Source organism: Lissotriton vulgaris, chromosome 1_1 (genome assembly GCF_964263255.1).
Source record: "Lissotriton vulgaris chromosome 1_1, aLisVul1.2, whole genome shotgun sequence".
NCBI classification, from domain to species: Eukaryota; Metazoa; Chordata; class Amphibia; order Caudata; family Salamandridae; genus Lissotriton; species Lissotriton vulgaris.
The window spans coordinates 811,192,954-811,219,317 of record NC_141685.1 but is presented as its reverse complement, the minus strand read 5'-3'; the positions used below and the strand labels follow the sequence as shown (position 1 = coordinate 811,219,317).

The window sequence follows — 26,364 nt, the reverse complement described above, 5'->3', positions numbered from 1 at the left end:
CCCTTGGTTCCTAACAGTTTGAATTTATTAATATTTTTTTGTTGAAGGAGTGGCCCGTGATGCAACGCTATAGAAAAAAAACCCTCAGAAATAAACATGTTTCCACTGTTTGTTTAAACGATACACTTTTAATATTCCGTGAAGGATCGTTTTTTTTGTAGCACCCACATAAAGAGACTAGCATAAAATACAAATGAGTTTACACATATTTGGCTAAGATGTGTAAGTTTGAATTCCACAACAAAATGCTTTATTATGACTCCCATGCATCCATGACTGGTTGTTATCCACAGTTTCTGGTGATTAAAACTGGTTCTGCGCATGTCTAGGTTCTTGTCCAAGCGATTATTTCTAAGCAGCAGTCCTGACAGACGGTTACAATTGTAAAATTGTTTCTCATGCAGATCAATGCAAGCATTGGAGTGGTCTCGCAATTACGCAAGTTTGAGCTGTTGGCATTGAAAATGGCAATGCTTTTCGTTTATGTTTTGATTTTTTAGACATAAATAAAACGCATTGCCATTTACCATTCCAAAATGTCTGTCAGCTACACTCAGTCATGTGACCCAAGACAGGCTGTAGGCAAAGAGTTGAGTGCAGGAAAATGTCAACTTTCTAAACTGCGTATCTTCAAAACTGTAATGAAAAATCTGACTTTACCATTAAAGTGGATTTATCATGACAATTTCATAGATACCAAACATAACAGCTACCTGGGTCCAATTTGGAAATGTCAGCTTATTTAATGTAATAAGGAATTACTAATCTTTCCCAATGGGGGGTGTAGGCCTTCACAGTAGTGAAAAACAAATTTTTGTTTTTCACTTCCAGCACATGTAAAACCCAAATGTACATGTCCAATCTTTTAATTACACATCACCCTGCCCTGTTGGCTGCCTAGGGCCTACCTCGGTGGTGACTTATACGTAATAAAAAGTCAAATTTAAGGCTTGGCAAGGGGGTTATATTGCCAAGTCTTGTTGGCAGTTTAAGATTGCATTCAGACTACAATGACAGGCCTGGGGCATGTTTTAAGGTGCTACTTAAGTGGGTGGCACAATAAGTCCTGCTGGCCCACTGTTTGCATTTAACTTATAGTCCCTGGGTATATGGTATACCACTGTACAAGGACTTAGAAGTAAATTGAATATGTGAATAGAGTGTAAGCAAAAATACATGTTTTGGGGGAGTGCGCAAAAGTACTTTAGCACTGGTTAGCAGCGGTAAAGTGCACAGAGTCCTGAGGCAACAAAAACAAATGTCAGCACAAAAACAGAGATAAGTAGGCAAAATGTTTGTGGGCAACCCTTCAGAGATTGACAAGTCCAACAGTATCATACAGCATTTTCTTTACAAAGTCCTTATTCTTCGCTGAAGACTAATGCATCCTTCACCTAGTGAACTCTGTGGCATGGATCAAGGATAATGGCGAATGATCAGAGGGCATGATTGGATGAACCTCTGTCCAGAGGGTACACCCATGCGCAGTTGGGTTGAACATTCAGCATCCATAAACTTTTATCATACTGTCTCCGGCAAAATGTAATTATTCTGGAAGTATGTTTAGAGTGTGACATATACAGTTTTGGATTTTTTTAAAAAATCAGTACATGTGACTTAGAGTTTGTTTCACTTGACTAATTCAGGAACTAGTTTCACAGAAAGCCAATATTCCTCGATATTGGGACAGTATTGCAAGAAAACTGTAAAGCAACAGGAACATTTCTCTATGATGACAATAAATCCTCTTGCTGAGGGTTTGCCAGTTTCTTTTCACTTTCCAAATGTTAGTGGACAAAAATGGTGATGCTGTTCATATAGCCATGTTTTTGGTGCAATATACTAAAACTTGATAAACTTAAGTCTTTAAATAGAACAAAACCTATGGATGGGATATGAGACTCTAGTATACAGACATTAACTGAAATCTCCTGTTTCAGCTCCTTTATCACTTTTTACTCACTTGTTAATAGGATTCAATCCCTTAACGTTCCATGTCAACAAGTGCAATTTCTCCTATATATATACCTAATGGGAACCTATATATGTCCACTCACCTCTGTATTCTTACTAGCTGCTAATTTTTTTTCCAACTCTTTTCTCTTTGGTTTATGCTCAGCCACTCGCTGTGATCCTTCCGGACCTTCTCAACTCTAAAGCAAAATTAACCCTTCACTCAAATGGGGAATATCAACCTTTGCATTGGTTACAACTACAGCCACAAAGTAGTGCCTATTTATCTTTGCTGTAACCTGCCAGTTTACAATATTCAATGTAAAGTAAGCCCTATCTGGAAAATTAGTTTGTGAGAAAAATTATAAATCATACGCCTCTCACCTGAGAGAATAAAATGGTAACCAAACCATATGTCCTTTTAAAAGTCAAAAAAGTGCATAGAGAATATTAGTATAGTAAGAGAAGAGATGGAATACAATGTGTATTGCCTATACTTCATAAAACTTTGAAAAAAGAAAGAAAATGGTGTCTTCATAAAATCATTACCCTAATCCCACATGCGTCTACATGACCAGTAAGCTCCCTGCTCCTGTTCAACTAGCACCAACACTGAATCCCATAGCTTCAATTCATATTTCAAACATCCCCAGTGACACAGATTCTTAAGGTATACCATCAACCACCATTACTATACCTACAGTTAACAAACAATAGTTATCAATTCATCAAATCTTGATCAATCAACATCTGAAGTGGTAGCTTCAGAACCTTTGCTCTTACTCCATTGACCCAACAGCTCCTTGGCAGCACCCAGACATATAAAAAATATTTGATTGCCCTTAAGTATTTTGAAATATACATTCTGCTGTGATGTTACAGGATCACTTGGCCTAGCACAGGCTAACAGAATGTCTGGAAGAATAAAGTTCTTGAGATTGCCCGATGAGCAGTGGCAGGTTTATGAGCATTCTAAATCCAAAAGGGGAAGTGGTAAGGCCGTTGAATCTCCACACCAAATTTCCACTGTCTCAAGTCTGGGAAAACTTGATTAAACAATTCTAAATCTCTTGATGTTGCTACCCTCAGAGCTTTCTGTGATCCTAAAGGTCCAAACAATTCTGAAATCATTGATGATTCTCCGCATCCTTTAGCTACTGATGGATATTAGATGCTCAATAAAATGACTATTTGCTTTGAGCACCTTCTCTGTAGCTGTAAAATATGTCTCCAGACCTGTGATTGTTTAAAGAAAATCCTGCAATGTCTTAACTCTTTTCCTTTTAGTTATCTCAGTGTTCCATGTCATATTCTTGAAAGTCAAAAACTCCTCCTGTCTCTCCTACCTATGCTTTAGATTTCAGTTACAGTAGGTACATCAATATCATTTTCCTCAGCATCAAGTGCATCAGTCGCTCTGAAAGATTTGCTTAGAGATCTACCATTCTTTTTCATAGCAGTGTTTAGTTCATAAGCAAAGCCACCCCTGCAAAATATATTAGATTCAATATAATCCTGAGAGAGTTTAGCCTCTTTAGCATCCTCCACCACTATAGAAGCAGCGGTAAGCTCTGCATTTATTACACTCACAGTTTAGGCAAATTGGGTGTTTAAAGAGGTGAAACAAAAAAAATGTGCAAATTCAGATGAATCTGTATTGTAGGGATGCCAGGATCTCTGCAGTACTTTCCTACTTGCCCTTCCAGAATCCACCACCCAAAAGTAATTCACTTTTGACACTGGTCCCGTGGTAAAGGGGATTTGGAAGAGAAAAAAGAAAGCTAGTTCAGATATATGTCTCATTGGAGTGCTGATTGTCTAGTCTCTCTTTAGTGAAAATCGAAAATAAAAAAAAGTGTATTTTACTGAAATGTATGATTGTAACTTGGAAAATTCACTCACTTGGATCATTAATATACCTGCTGATTTACATCTAATTTCTGAGCTATCTCCTCTCTATTGTATTTATCAGATATGGCAATCCGCAAAATAAATACACTCTCGCAATGTATGAACATAATTCAATACACTTAAATTGTCAATAACTGTGTTTACACCCACCTCTGTACCAAGGATACTTGGGAGAAGAAAATAGGTTCAGAACTCAAGAGCTGTTAAACAAACAATTCTCTCCTCACACTGAAATTGACAAGAGTCCGCACAGAACACTTTCTAAATAAATCCCCAAATACTATAACTTCATTAAGTGTCCTTCCAAATTCCGTGCGTTATGGCTTGCAATCCTTTCATACATTAAACAAAGTTCTTCTGCAAGTTCAGACAGTCTTTCTCTGGATGTCAAGATTTATGGCCTTGGGTACCTTGTAAAAGTAAACTCCAAACTAAATAATGTTCACAAAACCAATATGCAGTTTCTTATCAAACTTAATTTTACAGAAAATTAGGTTTTAGGAGCATTAGATATGAATTGTTCAGCTTCTTTCATTTTTGGACAGCTTAGTTCAAACACTTTATATTTTTAACAAAGGCATCATGAAATCAAAAATCTTTCATTTAAATGTCTTGCTCCGATTGCCAAACCTTTGCACATTTAACTCTTTGCCAAAAAGAATTAAAAACAAGCATTTACAATGCAATGGTTTAGCCTTTGGAAAAGTTAGAGCTATTGGCATTGTAAATGACAAAATGTGTATTTATGTGTTGGTTTTGAAAACAGATAAATAAATGACATTGTCATTTACATTGACATAGCTTAATCTCTCGCAAATGTGAGACCTATTGTACCCTACGGACGAGCTCAGCAGACAGCAATTAGTACCACACACACACACCCAGAGCCACACACACACACCCAGAGCCAGCCACGCACACCCAGAGCCAGCCACACACACCCAGAGCCACACACACCCAGAGCCCCCCCACACACACACACACACAGAACCACACACACACACACACACACACACACCCAGAGCCACACACACACCCAGAGCCACACACACCCAGAGACTGCCATAGTGTATGAGCTATTACGCCTGCAGAACGCAATGTTGTCTGCCTGTATCTTGCTGCCTATATCTTGTCTGACTTTTTTTTAACCTTCACATATTTTGTGTGCTATGAAAATTGAGAATTTAGCTGAGCAATTAGCATTTCGTCACTTTAAGGTGGCAACGGGGCACCCTCGCTCTGTCCCATCAGCCCAGCCACTTCTAGAAAGTTATCCCAAGTATTTTTATTTCCTGCACCCCTGTCGCGCCGCCCCTGGCACCCTCGGGTCTCCGCACCTTCCAGAAAGGTCGAGCTGCATGTCAACAATAAACACACGTCCCAGGCCTGCCACTCCGACCAATGCTTCGCCCCTGGACGCCTTTAAATCTATATTTGTGCATCAACAGGCCCCAGCACGGCACCACTGCACGAGCACCGACCCTTGGAGCAGATTCTGCCTGTGCCCCCCAGTGCCGCACTTTTATCCACCTCGGAAGGATGAAAGGCTGCGCTGACTGCAAGCTAAAGACCAACCCCTCACTCATCAGAGAAAATGGTCCTCATACTGACATTTAAAGGGGGACCCATCTGGAAGTGCCAGGCTGCCAGAGAGGCTAGTCCAACACAGGGTATTGTTTCTTTCTTCATTCCAGCTAATTCCTCCACCCTACACTTCCTCTCTTTCTAGCTCACCTTGGCAGGTGTTTTTCATCTCTGCTTGCTCCCTTTGTCACTGCTTTCCTCTCTTTTTCTTCCTCTTTCGTTCTCCCTCTGCTGCATTTTTTCTCTTCCCCTGGAACATAGTCTGCTGATTAAAAAGTAGCACCGGTCCCAGCAAATAAGTGCCGGTGCCCCACCGCCTGCACCCACCAGCACACATTTGGAACCGATGCCAAGCAGGCACTGTCTCTAGATATTCCTGCATGTTTTCAATAATCACTATCAAGCTGTTTTCTTCAGCTTGTTTTCCAGCCCTGACTGGTGGTGGCGCTAACCTTTCACTTTCCATCCAGCTTGTCTATGTTTTCCAACTCCAGTGTTTGAGATGCTGGAATCACCCAAGTGGTAGTTAGTGTTCACTTTTTGTCCTGCTTTGTTTCTGTATAACATGTGGTTGGTGTTGTCACGCAAGGCCTACTTGGACCATTGTTCCCTGAGAAAGACTCGAGCAGTATCTTAAGCAAAGGACTCCATTTGTTGTACTTTTCAATGGATTCTTCTTTTCCATTGCTAGTTGCCAAAGTCCTTTACTGCGCATCCCTAGCATTGTGCAGTGCTGGATACATGTGGATTTTTGTTTCCTCAATTTTTCCTGCTTATATCATTGCAAGTGAACTAACCAATCCTGCTTTCTTTCTCCCTGCAGCCCTATAGTGTCAGCTGGGTCAGATTATACTTCTTACTGCAATAACACGGAATTACGACTACATCTCCCATGATGCATTGGATCCATGACTAGACAATATATGGTCACAGTTCAGTGGCAACTCTGGTCACTTTTTTCTACATAGTCTTGCCAGGGTCTAGACATTGACAAAAAAAAAACACCTTCCTAGACCCAGCACATAAATTTTTAGGTCCAACATGTACCTTTTTTTTAAAAATCCAATGTATCTGTCCTTACTCGGTGCTCTCATCTGCCCCCTTAAACTGTTCAAAGTGATGGGCAAGGTATGGGGCGGCCCCTCTCTGAGCGCGGCTGTGTTTTATCCTTTGATAAAAGAAGATGTGGTAAGTGTGGCTGTAATCCGGGCACCGGTTTCAAAGGGGAATCCACCAGCCAAACGGCGTCATTGTTCCAAACCCGGGCAGGCGAGGCGGGGGAGAGGCACGCGCGCGAGGGACAGAGATGGAGAGATGGGGAGAGGGCCATAGTGTGCGAGGAGATAAAGTACAACATGTAGGGCCAGGGATAAAGGGGTGAAGTTTGAGGGATGAAAAAATACGCATATGGGGTTGATGGATACGAGGGGTGAGAGAGTGTCGAGTGAAATGAGATGGGGGGCATGTGGAGGAGTGGGAAGAAAAAGACTGAAGTCACGGAAGACGGCTAGGGAGGCGGTAATAGTGAAAGGGAAACAGCACATGTGGGGGGACGGACGGGTATGGGGGTCAGGGAATAGGGAAAGCTGCGGGAATCGAAGAGGTCACGGAGGGAAGTAGACACGAGGGTGGTGGAAAGGAGATATAGAGGAGAAAGAGGAAAGACAAACAGAGACTGGAGAGGGGGAAATCAGGGCGGAGAGAAATAAGGAAAGAAAAGTGGAAACATGGAAAGAGGATGGGGGAGAAAGATACAAAGGAAGGGAATGTGTGATAAAGGCGGGGAGATGGAAGATGGCAAAATGATTGTGTAAATAAAAGCAGTGAGAACAATGTAGACAAATGGATTGAGAGGGTAGATCGTAGAGAGGAATAGAGAAAGTGAAAAGAAAGGGGTGGAAATTAGGCTAACGAAGAGCAATGGGTCGCCTAGAGTAAGGAGACAAAAACAACAACAAACAAGCATTAAGCACGGGCACACGGACAGCGGGAGGGTGGGCGGGAACGGGCAAACGGACAGCGGGCGGGGGGCGGGTTAACGGCACGAACATAATAATGTCCTGACCTGTACAAACAAGCTACTGCCCGGCCGCCATCTTCAGAGAAACGAAAAGATTGAGAGGGTAGATCGTAGAGAGGAATAGAGAAAGTGAAAAGAAAGGGGTGAAAATTAGGCTAATGAAGAGCAATGGGTCATCTAGAGTAAGGAGACAAAAACAACAACAAACAAGCATTAAGCACGGGCACACAGACAGCGGGGGGGCGGGAACGGGCAAACGGACAGCGGGAGGGGGGCGGGTTAATGGCACGAACATAATAATGTCCTGACCTGTACAAACAAGCTACTGCCCGGCCGCCATCTTCAGAGAAACGACGAAAACAAACCTTGACGACCCAAAAAAAAAAACCCCGCCCACAGCCGCATGACGTGGGCAAAAGCCTAAAATTCTCGGGAACGCCCCCGAATCTATGACGGACAGATCTCTGTTCCAATGGCTAGCCTCCATTTATGGAGCTAGCCAATGGAACAGAGAGGTGGTGACCAAGCCACAAACTGTTCTCATTAGATTTCGCCTGCGCCGAAAAGCTGCGCGGTGCGCAGCTTTCGACAGGCGAAACCTAAAAACAATCTTACCATGGGTCTTGTCTTGGGGGTCAAGGCTAAAAACCAAGATAAACCAAATTATATTTACTACTTGAGAGTTACAGATAGCAACAGCAGTCTAAGAAAAGACATTAAGGGCCTATTTACAATGTCGGTCGGAAAGCCTCCAACCTGCAGCTTTCCGATCGACATTGTAGGCTTAAAGTCCAACTGCCATATTATGATGACGCTGGTTGGAGTTTAAACTGACCGGGGAATCCGACGGTGTTCCCTCAGGTTCAAGGAACCCATCAGAAAGGCCTTATAATCCCTTAGGGATGGTGCTTCCACCGCTGGGATTATGGTGTTGGTTGCCCGCAGCCAATCCATGTCGGCCTTACCGACATGGATCGACTGTTGGAAACTGACTTTGGTGGTCGCTAGCAGGTCTCTCTTCCCCCCGGGTTGTCCACAGTTGGCCCTGGGGGGATAAACATTCCTAACGGTGCCTGCCACATGGTGCAGGGATGTTTTAAAACATACATTTTTCTATAGGAGCTTATGCTGCAAGCGTTTTCTGCCCGCCACACAAGCTCCCATAGGAAAATGGATGCTTCCGACCGCACTGTATGTAGTTGCATCCAATTGATGCGGTCGGAACCCCTGACCTGAAGTCGATCGATTCACAATCCACAACGGTGTCTGCCCGACATCGTAATCAGAATTTAACTGATTTAGGAAGCAAGCAGCTGCTGAATTATTCTCTTAATATAACTTTCAAACTAGACAAATCTGGTTTTCAGAAAAACTTGTCTGTGTCTTGTCTCACCACTTTATCAGCTTTAGGCCACCATGTTGGAAGTATTCTCCTGCCATATTATTAAGGAAATCAGCTTTCATTTTGTCAATTGTCACAACATCTGTTATTTTTACATAGAAATCATATTAACCATTTAGCGCAATTATTTCTTATGACAGTCCCTTTATGCAAATTACATCTGTTTTCACAATACTGACAGTACCCCTTTCCCTATGGCCTGCCTCAAGGCTGGGATTCTCAGCGTCTGATGAATGGAAATTATTTTCTAATTGGGGAGTATGAACGTGTGTAGCAGATTCTCATGATTGCTCCTCAGGCCCTAACACTTCCAATTAATTAAATATTGGACTTTGCTCTTTACATATCGAGAGTCCACAATAGAGTGAACTTCATGTTCAGTATCAGAGCTTTGCACTATGGAAGGAAGAGGTTGGCAAAGTGAGGTCCCTCTTTTCATGGTTTAATTAAGGATACATGAAACACAGGATGTATGTTCATGGAATCTGGTAGAGCTAGTTTGACAGTTACTGCACTTATGATTTGATAATAAAAAATGGACCAATAAATCTTGGGTGAAATTTACATTTCCCATGTGGATGTATATTCTTAGTAGACAACCATACAGCATCATCCACATTGTATTCAGGAGCAGGATGTCTTCTTTTATCTGCTTCTATCTTGAATATTTCTTTATCTACATGTAAATGTTCTGTACTTTTTTATGAACATATTTCAATATGTTGATTCTTTCCTCTACTGGCGGTTTACTAAATTGTATTTCCATTTGTTCAGCAGTGAAGTGAGAATGATAACCATGGGGATAGAAAGAAAGGTGTGTAACCAGTAGACAAACGTATAGTGTTATGAGAGAATTCTGCCAACCACAAGTGTTCAACTAAACTGCCCTGATCTTGAATATAGCAGCGCAAATATGTCTCGAGTTTTTGATTCACTTTCTCTGATTGGCTTTCTGTCTGAGGATGATAGGCAGATGGTATAAAAGATTTTTTTTTTACTTTTACAAACTTCCTTCTAAAATATTGAAACAAATTCACCTTCATGATTAGAGACAATTATGTTTGGCAATCCATGCAATCTGATTGTATGCTGTAGAAAGATTTTGTTAGTCTTTGTAGAAGATAAAATTCCTTTTACAGGAATCAAATGAGAGATTTTTGTAAAAAAATCTGGGGCATATTACCAACAACTAGCGATAATTTTTGTCTCTAACTTGTTTAGAGACAAAAATTATCGCCGCACATCGGCGATTTTTATCGCAGATAAACCTTGCTATTAGCAAGGTTTATCGCAAATGCGATAAAAAACGGCCGCAAATTGCAATGCATGAATATCGCTGAAAAGTCAGCGATATTCATGCATTACCGAGCTAATGCTCTTAGTCATGTTATCCACCTCCCATTGGATAACATGGCTAAGAACTGCTCAGGGCAGGTGTTAGCTTTTGGAGATATTCGTGCTTAGCGCGAATATCTCCAAAAGTTGGTAATAGGAGATAGCGATGTTAGGGACTGTTTCCAGTCGCTAACATCTTGGCACGCCCACTTTGCATGTCATTAGTGATAAATATCACTGACATGCAAAGCGGGGCCCAAGATGGTCGCTATCTCCTATTAGCTGTCACTAACTGGTGTTAGCGACAGCTTGGTAATAGGGAGATAATTTTATCTCCGCTTTCTTGGCTTTTAAAGACAAAAAAGCGGAGATAAACCCCCTTGATAATATGCCCCTCTGTCCCCACAAAAAGAATGGTACACCCCTGATTTGATGGTAAATCCACATTACAATCTATGGTAATGGTATCCCAAGTTCTAGGTGGAACTTCCAAACGCTGAAGCATTTCCCTTGGTCTGCTTAGATCATTGTATGCTCACACACAATTCTTTGAAATCTTCTTTCATCTTTTCTAAATATAAATATTACTTCATCAATTCTAAGGTCTTAAATGCTCCAGGATTACCTGAGGAGGGCGATCTATGTATTTCTTTAAAAGCTACAGTTCTTATCTCTTCTGAGGGCAGATATAATTGTCCCTTCACCCATGGCAAACCTTGTTCTCCAGTTCGATTAACTCCTTCCTTAATCCATTTTAGAAATCTTTCTTCAGACCATGTGCTCTTGATCTGTTCAGTGATTTAAGCCTGGGTGTTAAATCACGCCCTTCTTGGTGAGTTTGCAGAATTCAGCAACTCCGAGTTCCTCAGAGAACACAGAGTAACCGATAAACGCCGTACTCCACAATTGTGCCAAATTTATTTGTGCCGTTGATGAGCGTAGTCAAGTGTGAGTGACCGCGGCTGCAACCTGTAGTGCTCCAGGAGGCTTGGGCCCTTTGCTGAGTGGTTAAGAAAGGGAGCGGACCTGTAACAACATCTAAGCAATCTAGCTGTGGGCAACTTACTTGTGGCAACAATAGGCATTCTTGGCCCCCAACAACCCTCAGCAGAAAAGGGGACTTCATCCCCCAACCAGTATTGTGTGCCAGGAGGCCCCTGTGCAGAGTGGTTGAAACAGAGGGCGTGGCCTTCGAAGACATCTCAGCAATTCCACTATGAGGGACTGACTTGCGGCAACAATAGGGGTTCTTGGCCCCAATGACTCTCAGCAGCCAAGTGAACTTTATCCCCCAACCAGTAGTGCACCAGGAGGGCCTCTGTCCAGCATGGTTGAGAAAGGGAGAAGACCTCTGATGATGTCTCAGCAATCCCACTATGGGGGACCTAATTGTGGCAACAATAGGGGTTCTTGGCCCCAACAACCCTCATCAGCCAAAGGGACTTAATCCTCCAACCAGTAGTGCACCATGAGGCCCCTGTACAGAGTGTTTGAGAAAGGGAATGGGCCTGTGACAACATTTTAGCAATACGATTATGGGGGACTTACTTTTGGCAAAAATAGAGGTTCTTGGCTCCAATGACCCTCAGCAGCCAAGTGGACTTAATCCCTCAACCAGTAGTGCGCCAGGAGGTCCCTGTGCAGTGTGGTTGATAAAGGGGTTGGGGCCCCTGATGACGTATCAGCAATCCCGTGGTATGAGACTTACTTGTGACACCAATAGTTGTTCTTGCCTCCCCAACGATCCTGAACAGCCAAGTGGACTTCATCCCCCAACCAGTAGTGTGCGAGGAGGCCCTGTGTAGAGTGGTTGAGAAAAGGTGCAGGCCTCTGATGATATCTCAGCAATCCCAGTTTGGGGTACTTACGTCTCACAACAATAAGGGGTCTTGGCTCCCAACAACCCCCAACAAACCAAGGGGACTTTATCCCAACCACTAGTGTGCCAGGAGTCCCCAGTGCAGAGTAGTTGAGAATGGGTGCCCCCAACGATCTTCATCAGCGGCAAATTTCTTTTTCAATTCTACAAAGGCCTCTTCTGCTTCAGGAGACTAATGGAAAGTTGCCTGTGTCTTTAAAAAACGTATAATAGCTGTAATTATCTTGGAAATGCACTGAATGAACTGTCCATAAAAAATGAACAATCCTAGGAAACTTTGTACTTCTTTCACAGATTTGGGGGTAGGCCAGCCTAGAATGGCCTATACCTTTTTCTGATCTATCTTTAGCCCTTCTCTTGATAGAATAAATCTTTCTCTTTGTGTGTTTTTTCTTCTTCTGCTCTTGGTAAACGTCCGAAGAGTTCATAAAAAGTGTTGGTCCCCAAAAATAAGTTTTGATGGCGCCCACTTTCAACCACTGGCTCAAATTAAGCACTGAATGGATGCAATATTTTTAGGTCGTTGTTTTGATCCCAAAATATTGAGATGCAACTCAGGACCTTGACTCCTGGCTTAAGCCATGCAGAAACTTTAATAAATCTGCCAGGCACTGTTTAACTCATAACATTTAAAAAATGTCTTTGAATACAAATGTTTTAATTTGTGTATTCCGTAAACTAGACTAATTCATCACTCTATACTTCTTCCACACTTCCTTCTCCCAATTATTTATTCATTTGTAAGTTGTTATGCCTAAGATAGGAGGATGGCTATAGTAAATGGAATTTGATAAATGTTCGTTTTTTGGGGACCACAAGCCAACAAAAGAAAAATAACTTGCTCAATATTATTTATCTCGAACATAGCCTTTCAATGGTAGTTCTGCCCTCTTGATATTTTCTTTCTACAGCACTTAATTAGTGCAAAATTAAATAAATCATTTAAGTGCAGATGCTCAAAACTAACCTCATCGCCAGCAGTGTTAAACACAGGGGTTGCCGAACACCAGCTCTGATTATTCTTGATTAATCGTCCTGCCTCTTTTTTTCCATCGAACTCCACTACCTGTCTCTGTGCCTCTCTCTCTTGCAGGTTCTTTTTGATCCATGCTTTTTGCTTTTGTCACAACTTTCATATCTTTCTATTACTCATTCGTTTCCCATTTTTGCATTTCTCTCTGTTCCTCTGGATTAAATCATAGTTATAAAATACTTTTTGGACCCAAAAGGGAGTGCTGGTGCTAATACGCACCAACACTAATTAAGCATTGTATTTCTCTCTCCCTTGTTTCTCTAAGCCTATCCTCTTTTAAATTATGTCTCTTCTAGCTCTCTGTGTAAGATCTTTTCTTGGTTTATTTTCATAGTCTCTCTTGCAATCTTTCTTTCTTTTTTCTCCTCTCATCTTTCCAGGCTGTCGCTTTTTTGTCTCTTTATTTCTCAACCTTTTTCTGCACACTCTCTCTCATTCCCTCAAGGCTGTTTCTCATTCATGTTGACCTTGATAGGGTCTGCTCTACCTACCCTGTTGGGATATGTTCCTAATTCACGTTGACCCTTTCAAAGGTTAACAGAAATTGAGAGTTTTGCTTAGATTGTAAAACCCAAAAACGGAATTTTAACACCTTCTCCAGCACAAAAAGTGCCCTATTCCCAGCACTAAATGGTAATTTAGTACATATTTTATTCCATGCAGACTACTGTGCGTAACATTAAACAACGTCCCGACTTCTCCACTACGGGCCAATGGGATGTGGTCACAGAGACGGATGGGGTGCAGGAGTCAGCCATCTTTGATGCCATACTGGTCTGCAGCGGACATCACACTTTTCCACACATGCCGCTGGAATCTTTCCCAGGTGCGTTCCACTGCTCTAAACTCTTGAAGCAGGTCTGTTTATTGTGGCCAGAAGCCGAAAGCATATGCCTCCTTACACTGCATGCCTTTTCTCCGCATGCAATTACAACGCAGTCGTTACAACAACTGCATTGTAACAACGCATACCATTACCCCGCAAGTCATGACAACGACTTGCCTTGGGGGTGGGGGTGGGCGCTGGATGTTGGAATAGTATAATTTACTATTCCAACTGCAGTATGTGCAACAGTAGGGAAGGTGTTGGATTTTAAATCCACCACCTTGTGCCCCCTCCGTAAATCGTTGTTACGGTATGCCTTGTTACAATGCAGTCGTTGTAACGACAGCGTTATAATTGCATGCCCTGAAAAGGATTTGTGGTAAGCACTGTTCACTGAAGCAGAATGAAAGAATATCTGCTCCAGTATAGGTTGCTGCAGAAACCGAGCTAATGATGGAACTTATTTTCTAATTTACTAGCTGCTAAGAATGTATCTGAACTTTCCCTATTAGATCTGAGCTTTGAGAAAGCCCAAATTGTGGACATTGAATGAAATTCCAAATCATGATAGAGAGTCATTACACTACACTTCTACCAAATATTCTTGGACTCAACATCCCCTTTTAACTTGACACAGCCTTGTTGGGTTTTGAGCTGGTGAGAGTTCCCTGTATTTCACTCTCTGACTTTTGTCACATAGTAATAGTAAGCTTAGTGTGTATGTAAATGGACAAATTCCAGCTTAATCATTAAGCAAATCTCTTTTGAGCAAGCTCCTGGTGAAAAGTCTCGCTCTGTTGTCAGGGGTGTCCCAGTGGCAACTGATAATGTTGATGAGTTGTGGGGCAGATATATGTGCACACTCACTCTCGCAAGTGCCCACATACACCCACCATTCACAAGCACATACATCCAAAAAACACCAATTCACAGTAGGCACGCGCAAATAAAAATACTTTCATGCATAAACACATGCAGTCAGCATTCAAGAAGCACTTTCCGAGCTGTGGTGGTAATGGAGGCTTTGGGGATGGAATGGACTTTAGGAAAATACTTCTGCCTCCTTTAATTGGCTGACCTGTCATGGCTCAGCCAATGAGAGGAGAACCTTCCTAAACTCGTTACAGAATGGGGTGTGATCAGTGAGGCTTCTTGACCCCATCCCACTCTGTGACAAGGCATCATTCAGGGCTTAAACCCGAAGCACCCAGGGCTGACTCTGTCAGTCACTCTCCCACCTACATGGCTTTACGGTGCTCATGAGGCCACTGCCAACAGGCGTGGGAAATCTGCTGCCTGGCAAAACTATCCTCAGGCTTCCAAGGGCCTGAGTGCATGTAAAGCACCTGGCCGCCTTGCCCTGACATAGAAAGTGTCTGTGAGGCTGACCTTTGCTCAGCCTGACACTCATCATGCTTTGGTAAAGAGAGGGGGCAGAGCCCCAGGACCCGTAATGACAGACCGCCTCTGGGATGTCCCAGGGGTCCATTATGTTTCCTCTTTTATCCCACATCTATGTGGAGACTGGGAGATCTGGTACATGACTCCTCAACTCGATGCACCACTGTGGCCACAATACTTAAATATTTCTGAAACTTTCCACCAAGAGGACTGTCTCTGAGCCACTGAGGTTCGGATGGCCCATTATAGTTTGCTCCTATCAGTTTGAGTTTATTCAATTATTTGCCTGTTGCACCCCTTAACTAAAGAAGCAGCTTCCACCCCTCTCGGCACTTGGTATTACTCCCTCACTTGTTCCTGTGACTACATCTTTAGTTTCCTCTCTGGGTTTCTCTCTTAATTCTTAATTCAGACTCACATTTTAAATCTGGTTTCCACATGCATATTTCAATTAATAGGGCATAGAGAAGCAGAACCAAGTATTTTGTCTCTTACAAGAAGCTTGGAGTGGTATCCCCAGACCGGATACTGCTCTGCCCGATTACAACTGGACAGTGGTTCCCACACATGGCTTTTCCAGGTGCGGTAACAACAGGTCTGATTTATAATCCGGAATATCTGGCTGTAGATACAAGATTAGACCATCTGAGCCCCTCCTATGGTACTGAGGGAACCTGAAACAGCCCACAGCCCACCCTGTCCACTCACACCCCTTCTTACACCCTTCCCTCGGTCCCAGTCCCCACTACCATTTACCACCTGCTGTAAATGCACTTGTTCATCTGCGAAGAATTAGGAATTCAGAGTGCAATAAGAATCAGGACAGGTCCACATGGTTAACTCAAAAATGCCAGATTTAGGTTGGAGGATACAGACAGACCAGAAACATCACTTCCAGCCACTCCGTATCCTCATACATAAATCCAGCCAATTCATAAAAGGGTCCTTTGAAGTTGTACATGATTGATTTCAAAGCCTAATTTTATAGTCATGTGTAGTGATCTCTTGATTATTGAGCTGTCTTGGCCTGTGCCTTTGCCCCTTGGTTTATATGTTTTTATAGCCATACACTGTTCTGGAGACTACTGCAGTTAATTACATTTTGCACCTTTTTCATAATATGTGGCTCACCAAACTTTCTTACAGAAGTCACTATTTACCAATCATGCACTTGGCTGAAATCCATTTTCGTATCTCTTCCCATTTCTCCATGCAGGAATTGAGAAATTCAAGGGCCAGTACTTCCACAGCCGGGACTACAAAAATCCAGTGATGTTTGAGGGGAAGAGAATCATCATAATCGGAATTGGGAATTCTGGAGGTGATCTTGCTGTGGAGCTGAGCCGCACTGCCAGCCAGGTGCCGTAACCCTTCAGTTTCTTTTGAAGTTTTAAAAAGCATGGGTGCACCTAAGAACGTCAGATCAGTACAACCAAGCTACATACTCAGTTTGGATGCCCGCTCATGTATCACTCCTTTCCCGAACCTGTTCGCACCTTTTCTATGTCCAGGTAGACGGCAAGGGTGAGGAGTAAGGAGATTTTGGTGACAGGAGCACCTCTACAATGCTGCCCCAACAACGAATGTTTCTGAACAACGCATTGCTTCACCACGCATGCCTTTACCATGCAATTTTGTAGAAAAGTCATGACTAGAAAAGGGATGTGTGGTAAAGATCACACCCCAGCCCTCCCGGCCTGAGCCCTAAAAACTACCCCAACTCCCAGCCCTAAAAACTACCCACCTGAGCCCTAAACACTACTCGACCCCCCTAATCCCTACAAACTACCCGACCCCACCTAAGCCCTAACGACTACCCTGACCCCCCCAAGCCCTAAACACTACTTTGACCCCAAGCCCTAAACACTAACCCAACCCCTGAGCCCTAAACACTAGCCCAACGCCCCTGGGCCCTAGACACTACCTGACTTTCCAGAGCCCTAAAAATTACCCAACCCTGAGCCCTAAAGTCTACCCCGACCCCCTGAACCCTAAACACTACCCGACCCCTGAGCCCTAAACACTACTCAACCCCCCCCTGAGCTCTAAAAACTACCCCGACCCCTCCTGAGCACCAAAAACTACCCTGACCCCCGAGCCCCTAAAACTACCCCAACCCTTAAAAACGACCCCTACCCCCAAAATACAGCCCCACTCACCTGACTGTGTCTTCCCCCGATCCCTCCTCTCCTTGTGCCCGCCCAGCTCAGCATCTAGACCGCGCACTGCCTTAACCACGCATATGTGTGGTTAAGGCATATGTGTGGTTAAGGTAAGTGTGATTCCGCTTGCGGGGAAATGGCACGCAAGTGTGGTTCTGCTTGCGTGTAAATGGCACACGTGGCTCAGCCCACGTTATAACAGCTGTTACCCTCTACTAAATAACTATTTTTTTATATCGACCGTCACTTACATCAGAACAACAATATTGACTACCAACATTGCGTTATGAATAGTAAATCTATATTTGGCTATCTAAGCTCACCTTAACAATATTTGTAGCTGATATTTGGAGATGTTGCAAGGACTGGTTGATATTTATGTAAGCTTACCTTGACAATGCTGTGGCTGACTATCTGGAGTTGTTTTTAGAACTGGTTGATATTGACCTTAATACTCTGACTTACAGTATTTGAAAGTGAGTTCACACTGGTTGTCCCACTTTGAAGCATCCTTTGCCTTTTTTTACTTGCTGTTGTAGATTTACCTCTGTACATGGAGAGTTTCTGTGTAGGTCCGGCTATTTATGGTCACCTTTCCAATCTCTCTGGAAATCGCAAGGACCTCACCCACATACAAATGTGGCATGCTTCATCATTGGGCTTCTAACACACTGCATCCTGTTGAGTCCAATTGGGAATAAGGTTGTTTTTGTTTAATTGTGGAAGCCAGAGATAAATATAAGTGAACTTTTAAAACCATCTAGAACTATCCTAAATCAATTGTTATTATTGGATGTCTTGATAGGATTAAAATCATAAGTTGATGATACAGAGGGGATACCAATTAACCTGCCATACTATACTACCATCAACATGTTTCGGCTGAATCCAAAGTGCCCTATGCTCGTCAGGACTCAGAGTTTCTGGTTCAAAATGTAGTACATTGTCCTGGATTTTTTATGTTTATCCAAGGTACTTGACTGTTTTGATTGGAGATGTTAGCTATAGGCTAACCCCATGTAAGATTGACATTTTGTATAAGGAAATGTTGTCTCCATAAAGTATTACCCTCACAAGCTACCAAGGTACTCAATGTCCAGCAGAGATGCCACTCTGTTAAACGTTTGAGCTTCCAATGGCTTAGTCATTGTAAATGTCAGAGTACCTTCTGATAGGTCGGCTAGGAAAACCTTTTTAAATGGTATGCCGTGTAGTCCATTACACTACACTTTTATGCATACATTGTTTTTTAATCAGATTTGGCATTTTGAAGTCTTGCAATTAGAAGGTAGTGTTCATCCTCTACACTTAGAATAAAAAACGGGGGATCATTATGTAAAAAATGTCTCTCTCTTTCTGGAAATAGAGTTTCCAAAGCGCTTTACCACAAAGATTACAGAAAAGCATCTGAAATTGCAAAGGAATTTTCAGCAACAACAAAATGCTACCAGGAAGAGGAAGTACCAATAGAATTTATCAAATGGTGTGAATAAATAATACAACAGATGATCGCATGTTTAAAGATAGAGCTGAAACCTAGTATATGTGGAGATAAGGAAAAAAGCTTGATAACTGGAATAAAAACGTGATTTGATGAAGAGTGTGGATGCTTAAAAAGCAAAATTAGGAATTGGGAAAGGAGTATAAAAGCTTGCAACAATTTTGAGTCTAAGGCCAAGGAACTGTAAATGATTATTAATTTAAAAAAGAAGCAGACTTTACATGCTAAATGCTGGAAGACCAGGATTGAAGTTATTGATTCTAAAGATATTTAAAAATTCTGGACCCTCGTCCAGCATGGGATAGGCAAGGATACAGTTAAGGTGAAGTGCCTGGTGTGGGAAGAAGCATGAGGTACATAGTTGGAAGAAGCATACACAAATGGGTACACAATACCCCATGTCGAGGTAATCCTATAATAGAAGAAGAGACAATGGCTGAGTTTTCCCAGCTTGTCATAAAGGAAGCAATAAATTCCCACAATTTTACAAGCGCAGCTGGTCACGATAATTTGTCCAGGATGTTTTGTTTTTTTCAAAGAATATTAAAAACAGGTTTATTTCTGGGGAACTGGACGGCCACTGTAATAAAACAATTTTGTTTAAAAGGTGCTGCGACAGATCCCCAAAATTATAGACTGATAAATCTGCTAGATGTGGTAAGAAAGGTATATTCGAAAATCACTTTGAGCGTACTGAAACAGTGAACAGAAACTAAGGGGCAGATTTACAAGCCCCTTGCATCTCTTTTACGCTGCCGTTGCGTCACTTTTGTGACGCAGCGCTGGCGCAAAACCAGCGCCATGCTGCGGGGTATTTACAACATGACGCATCTGGGAGATGTGTCACGTTGTAAACCCCTGCGCCAGAAGTAGGCTTTCCTGCACAGGGAGTGGGGGGGGGGGGGGGGGGGGGGGGCGTTCCGGTGCAGGAACGCCTCCTAAAAGTGGCTGAGTGAAATCTACAAGATTTCACTCAGTCACTTTTGAGCCCATGCTGCGTCAAAACCCTGCGCCTGCTTGAAGCAGGCGTAAGGATTGAGGCAGCATTGTACAGATAGGGCACCCCAGAGCCTTGCTGGAGCTGCGTCGCGCTTGTGACACAACTCCAGCAATGCGCCGCTTTAACGGCACAGATGCGTCACACATCTGTCCATTTTTGCCCCATGGTGCGCCGCATTGTAAATGCAGCGCATCCATGGTGGCGGAGCTGTGACGCACAATAACTGGCGCATCCCTGCTGATATGCAGGGATGCACCAGTTATTGTAAATCTGCCCCTAAAAGTATAATCCCCACTGAAGAGGGTGGTTTCAAGTAGGGGCATTCTACAATTGACCACTGTTTCAGTTTATGGTCCCTAGCACGAAAGTGCCTAGACCTAAGAGACAATTTGTTGTTTTGTGGACTTGCATTTAGCCTTTGATTCAGTTAATCGAGACGTACTGTGGGAAGTGTTAGTTGTTAGTAAAGTATGGGATTCCCAATGGGCTTCTCCATATATTGCAGGAACTGCATAGAGAAAACTGGGCTCAAGAAGAAGTAGATACAGAAGGAGCACTGTCACAAAAAAAAGCAATCAAGATAGATTGTGGCACGGTTGTGTGTTGGCTCCTCTCTTATTTTCAATCTTTGAAGTGCATTTGCCAAACGTTTTGGGAACGGTGAATAGGTTTAATCCTAAAATGAAGGTCTTTCATATTCCATGCCTCTTATATACAGATGAACTTCTTATTATGAATATGACTAAAATCGGCCTCCAGAGGAAGTTAGACATCTATTTTTAAACTCTAGGCAGTAGGTCTTGCCTTTTGGACTTTATAAGTGTTTAGCCATGCAGCACATCATCCTTTGTGCTACAACATCAACTGTTACTTTACGTGCCACCAGTGACAACAAGGCTGCACGCATACTGAATGATAGGTGCTACGAATTAAGGAGACAATCAACAACAATCTGTTTAATATTAAACAAAGCTGCCCAGGATGTTAAACCCTATTATCAACTACCACAAAAAGGCTATGGCACTCTTTCCAGCTTCTGAGAAACATTTGAACACCAAAGCCAGCCACTCCCTTCACTCACCACTACTCAGATCCTACAGTCGCACAACTTAGACAACATTAGTCAGAGTCATCTATGCAGCTTTCGTGGGTGCTTAGCAAGCAGAAATATTTGTTATACAGGAGAAGAGTTGACACTATGTCCAATGGAAAGGACTGGAACTCAGTAATTTATTGTGAGAAGAAATAGCATGACATTTTTCTGCACTTAGGATCCCAGGGCTTTTACTCACGGTGCTGGGGTAGGTGCATATTACTTTGCAGCCTTGGATTACTTGTGTTGCAGGCACAGTGCTGAGCTTCTTAAACCTTCTCCAGCAGTTTCCACATTGCCTCAGTTGTTTGGGTTATACATATGTTATAAACTCTAGTAGCAAACTACAGATTGGAGGGATGTTGTGAGTATAGGCCCTAGAGCAAATATTTAGGTTATAGTGATTGTAGGGACAAGGATTTATGACAGATTAATAATGTTGCGTATTAGATCGATCTAACAGAGTCAGTTTCAGATAGCTAAGCCATCAATTAGATTACATATATTTTATAGTCTTATGCATTGGACATAGATTGCAGATGACACAGATCTCACATTATCAGGGCTGTAACCTGCAGAACAGTTCTTCATGCTTGCGCGTTTCACATGAAAGCACTCTATCTCTCTGGTATCAAAAATATTACACACCCAAAGGACTGAACAGTTATTATCCAGTTTATTTAAATCTCACAGGAACGGGGCACTGACTGCAGGGAAATCCTTCATGGTTGAGCATCACACATCAGCTCCTTTGTGTTACACACAAAGTGCTTGTGCTACAAACATAGAATCAATCACCCTTGGATGAACTGCCAATGGCAAGTGGGCAGAAGGTGTTCCTGACTTTCACAACACTGATAGCAGCACCACAGTGTTGAGACTTATGTTTACTTTGCCCTCTGAAACTTGTCACTGCATGTAGCAATTTACAAAATGAAACTTAGCTAACCACTAATATAAGTATCTCTCTGCAGTTGAGTGTTCATATTTGCCTAGGACTATTGTTATTTGTAGCTTGACTACACTAAAATGAGTACATGTGCAGTGGAATATTTCATACAGAAACGTAGTAAACAAACTATCACTTTATTTAAGTTTAATGTTGTAACCATTCCATTTTCTACCTAGAAGCCATTTCCTAACACCTGCCCGTTTGCAAGTTTATACAGCGGAAGTTCCAAGACTGGATTAACATTTAGGGACAGAGGAGGACTGGTTTTTTTGGAGTTTGGCAGGCAAAGCCTAGGTGCGGGGGAGGGGTGCGGAGAGAGCTACAATTAAACTCCAGTTTAAGAAGAGGGAGGGAGAAGAGAATAGGTGCAGCCTATCGGGATTTTCATCCGTGTTTTTATTTGAACACTGTTGTTGCTTTGTGCTGCAATCGGTACTTAATATAAAAACATTCTAATTAGGAAAATATAAATGTTCCTTTTGGTTACAACCTTAGCATTGCGACATGTGTATTGTTTCCGGCCTAGATTCGCATGCATGTACGCAGTGAGAAAAAAAGTTACACATAAAGCATCGTAGAGGATGGGAAAGCAGGTCAGCATATCCCGTAAAATCATAGCTGCTTTGGAGAATGCTGGTTTAAAATGTAAACATGAAAAACACAGCCTTACCTTGCTCGTCCTTGCTAACACTAGACAAACAGCATACACCTCTTGCCGATTAAGTCCTTGAAGTTTACAGCACGTTAGTGCGTGGGGGGAGGGAATCTTAAACATGCAGTCAATTTAATTAATTTTCCGCCTCCAGCGAGCTTGCCATGGGGTCCCAGCAGATGTAGACCAGAACCTTTGTAAATTTGGCTTGCACCTGGAAAGTACAACAGAGTAAGAAGGTTACGGGGCTGTAATACGGCCATTTGATTTTCCGCCCCAGCCAAGTTTAGTTTACTGCGAAAACGTAGACATCACTCGTCTCGACGATGTTGTCGCAATCGGGGACACACACACATACGAAGACGGAGAGCCTTTTAAATATTGCTTGCATCGGTGGGTAGTTTCAGGCAGATGATAACAAAATATCCCAGACAAACGTGATAGAAAGAATGAAAATGCACCTTTGGCCATCTGCTCAGAAGTGGTGCTGTGCACAGTGCCATCTCGCTAGGGGTGGGCGGAATGTGCGTAGTCGCGCTATGCAAAGCTCCGTAAAACTGTAAAAAATCTCTGTGAGCACGCAGAGTTCCGCAAACACGCGGATTGCTTGTTCCGCACTTTCACAATGCTTTTTTCTTGTTCCCAAATGCTGTTTGCATGCTTGGGGGAAATATCTCGCGAACACGCATGTTGAAAGCATGAACAAGCAAAAAATTCAGTGAAGCCGCGGATTGCAGAATTTTAATAACCCAAATTCAGTTAGCGGAACGGAATTTACCACAGTGGCCTACATCTTGCATGCCTCCTGCTCCGAGTACCCCTTGACTGAACTGCCAAAAGTTTCCTTCCAGCGAACAGAGTAAAACAAATTGAGGCACAAATCACAAGGTGGATGTCAAACCAACCAAAGCCATGTGGAAAAAAATGAAACCAGCTGAGGCTGTGCACCTTTCTTTAGACAAGAAAGTGGTACGGCCCCCATTATAAGTAAAAGGCATAATGGGGTGCATCTAGAAAAACAAAGTAGTCCTTAAACACATGAATGAAAATCTACAGTGTAAGGAAACTTTGGTTGTCCGGTGCTCCTGGCTTGCAAACGGAAGTGATGTAGCGGGAGCACCGGCTAATAAGGAGCTATGAAACAAGAGCAGTGGAGTTTTGAGCCAATGGCAAGCAGCAGCTGCAAATACACTCCGAGGAGTGATTACTGCAGGTCTTGCAGACAGCGCATGCATGCTGATGCTCGACCTAATACCATACTATAAATATGGATAAAACCAAAGTGCTTCTTTTAAGAAAAGGAAATTCTAAATTTAAATGGTACTTAGATAAAACCAAAGTTGAGGTATAAATACCTAGGGATGTGGTTTGGAAAGAAGCTACAATGGAAAGACCACATTGACTACCTACATGCATAGGTCAAGTCAAGTCAAGTCAATAAATTTATATAGCGTGCTACATACCCAGAGGGTCTCAAGGCGCTTGAAGAAGGGTGGGGAATTACTTGTCAAATATCCACGTTTTAAGTTGCTTTCTGAATGCTAGGTGGTTCTGAGTAAGGCGAAGGTGAGTGGGAAGTGAGTTCCAGGTTTTAGCTGCCAGGTAGGAGAAGGATCTACCTCCTATGGTGGTTTTGTTGATGCGAGGTACAGTGGCAAGGGCTTGGTTGGAGGATCGTAGCTGGCGGGAGGGGGTGTAGAAGGACAGTCGTGTGTTGAGGCATTCGGGTCCGATTTCGTAGAGTGCTTTGTGTGCGTGGGTCAGGAGCCGGAAAGTAATCCTCTTATTGACAGGGAGCCAGTGGAGATTTTTCAGGTGACCAGAGATGTGTTCTTTACGCGGGATGTCTAATACGAGCCTGGCTGAGGCGTTCTGGATGCGTTGGAGTTTTTTCTGGAGTTTTGCGGTGGTACCGGCGTAGAGGGTGTTTCCGTAGTCCAGTCGGCTCGTGACCAGAGCGTGGGTGACCGTTTTTCTAGTTTCGGTGGGGATCCAACGAAATGTTTTTTTGAGCATGCGAAGAATGTTGAAGCAAGATGAAGAAACGGCGTTGACTTGTCTGTTCATCGAGAGTGAGGAATCCAGGATGACGCCCAGGTTCCGTGCGTGGTCCGTCGGGATGGGTGCTTTTCCAAGGGCCTCTGGCCACCAAGAGTCATCCCAGGCGGAGGGGGAGGTGCCTAGGATGAGGACTTCTGTTTTGTCTGAGTTCAGTTTCAGACGGCTGTGCTTCATCCAGTCGGCTACTTCTTTCATTCCTTCATGCAGGTTGGTTTTGGCAGTGTTAGGGTCTCTGGTGAGAGATAGGATCAGTTGAGTGTCATCGGCGTAGGAGATGATGTTGAGGTTGTGTTGGCGTGCGATGACCGCGAGGGGGCTCATGTATACGTTGAAGAGGGTGGGGCTGAGTGAAGATCCTTGTGGTACGCCGCAGATGACTTCAGTGGCCTCTGACTTGAATGGTGGAAGGCAGACTCTCTGGGTTCTTCCGGTGAGGAACGAGGTGATCCATTCCAGTGCTTTTCCTTGGATTCCGACGTTTCTGAGGCGTTGTAAAAGGGTGCTATGACAGACCGTGTCGAAGGCTGCGGAGAGGTCGAGGAGGATGAGGGCGACTGTGTCTCCATTGTCCAGTAGAGTTCGAATGTCGTCTGTTGCTGCGATGAGGGCGGTTTCAGTGCTGTGCTTGGCTCGGATGCCGGATTGTGAGGAGTCGAGGGATTTGTTGGTTTCGAGGAATGCGGCGAGCTGGTTGTTGACCGCTTTCTCTATGACTTTGGCCGGGAATGGAAGGAGTGAGATAGGGCGGTAGTTTATGAGTTCGGTGGGGTCAGCTGTGGGTTTCTTCAGGAGGGCGCTGAGTTCGGCATGTTTCCAGCTTTCCGGGAAGGTTGCGGAGTTGAGGGAGCAGTTGATGACGTCTCGGAGGTGCGGTGCTATAATGGAGTCTGCTTTGTTAAAGATGTGGTGAGGGCATGGGTATGTGGGGGATCCTGAGTGGATAGAGTTCATCAGACGGATGGTGTCCTCAGTGGAGATTGGCTTCCAGTCATTGAGGATGTTCAAGGGGGGTGGGGGTCCTGCAGAGGGTTGGATGGGTTGGTCTTCGGGTCGGTTGTCGAAGCTGTTGTGGATGTCTGCAATTTTGTTGTGGAAGAATGAGGCTAGGGAGTCGCAGAGGGCTTGAGAGGGGGTGATGTCGTTAGAGTTGGCTGAGGGGTTGGTAAATTCCTTGACTATGTTGAATAATTCCTTGCTGTTGTGGGCGTTGTTATCTAGTCGGTCCTTGAAAGCGGCTTTCTTGGCATTCCGGATCAGTTGGTGGTGTATGCGGGTGGCGTTTTTGAAGGCGTCCTTGGTGCTGGTGGTTGGGTCTTTTTTCCAGGCCTTCTCAAGGGAGCGACAGAGTTTCTTGGATTTCTTAAGATCATCGTTGAACCAGGAGGCCTTCTTGCTGCCTAGTTTGATTTGTCGTTTTTTCAGTGGTGCTAGGATGTCGGCGCTGTTGGATAACCATTGGGTGAGGTTGGTGGCTGCTTGGTCGGGGTTTGAGGAGTGGGCTGGGGGGTTTAGAAGAAGCGATGAGGAGATCTGGTCGATGGTGATTTTGTTCCAGTTTCTTTGCAGAGTGGGTTGGGGGTGGTTGTTGGATGTGGGCTT

At 43.4% G+C, this 26,364-nt stretch overlaps 1 protein-coding gene across 4 annotated transcripts in view; it reads left to right on the top strand.

Moving 5' to 3' along the window:
* Window positions 1–26,364, top strand: part of LOC147747929 (flavin-containing monooxygenase 5-like) — a 289,847-nt gene that overhangs the window by 196,291 nt on the left and 67,192 nt on the right. For all 4 annotated transcript variants that reach the window (XR_015308464.1, XM_086956927.1, XM_086956922.1 and 1 more), the window contains 2 exons: window positions 13,781–13,943; window positions 16,561–16,703. Coding sequence is in view for 3 of the 4 variants with exons in the window: in XM_086956927.1 (XP_086813053.1) it covers window positions 13,781–13,943; window positions 16,561–16,703 (306 nt within the window). In the remaining variant the exon portion in view is untranslated. The remainder of the gene's footprint in view (window positions 1–13,780; window positions 13,944–16,560; window positions 16,704–26,364) is intronic.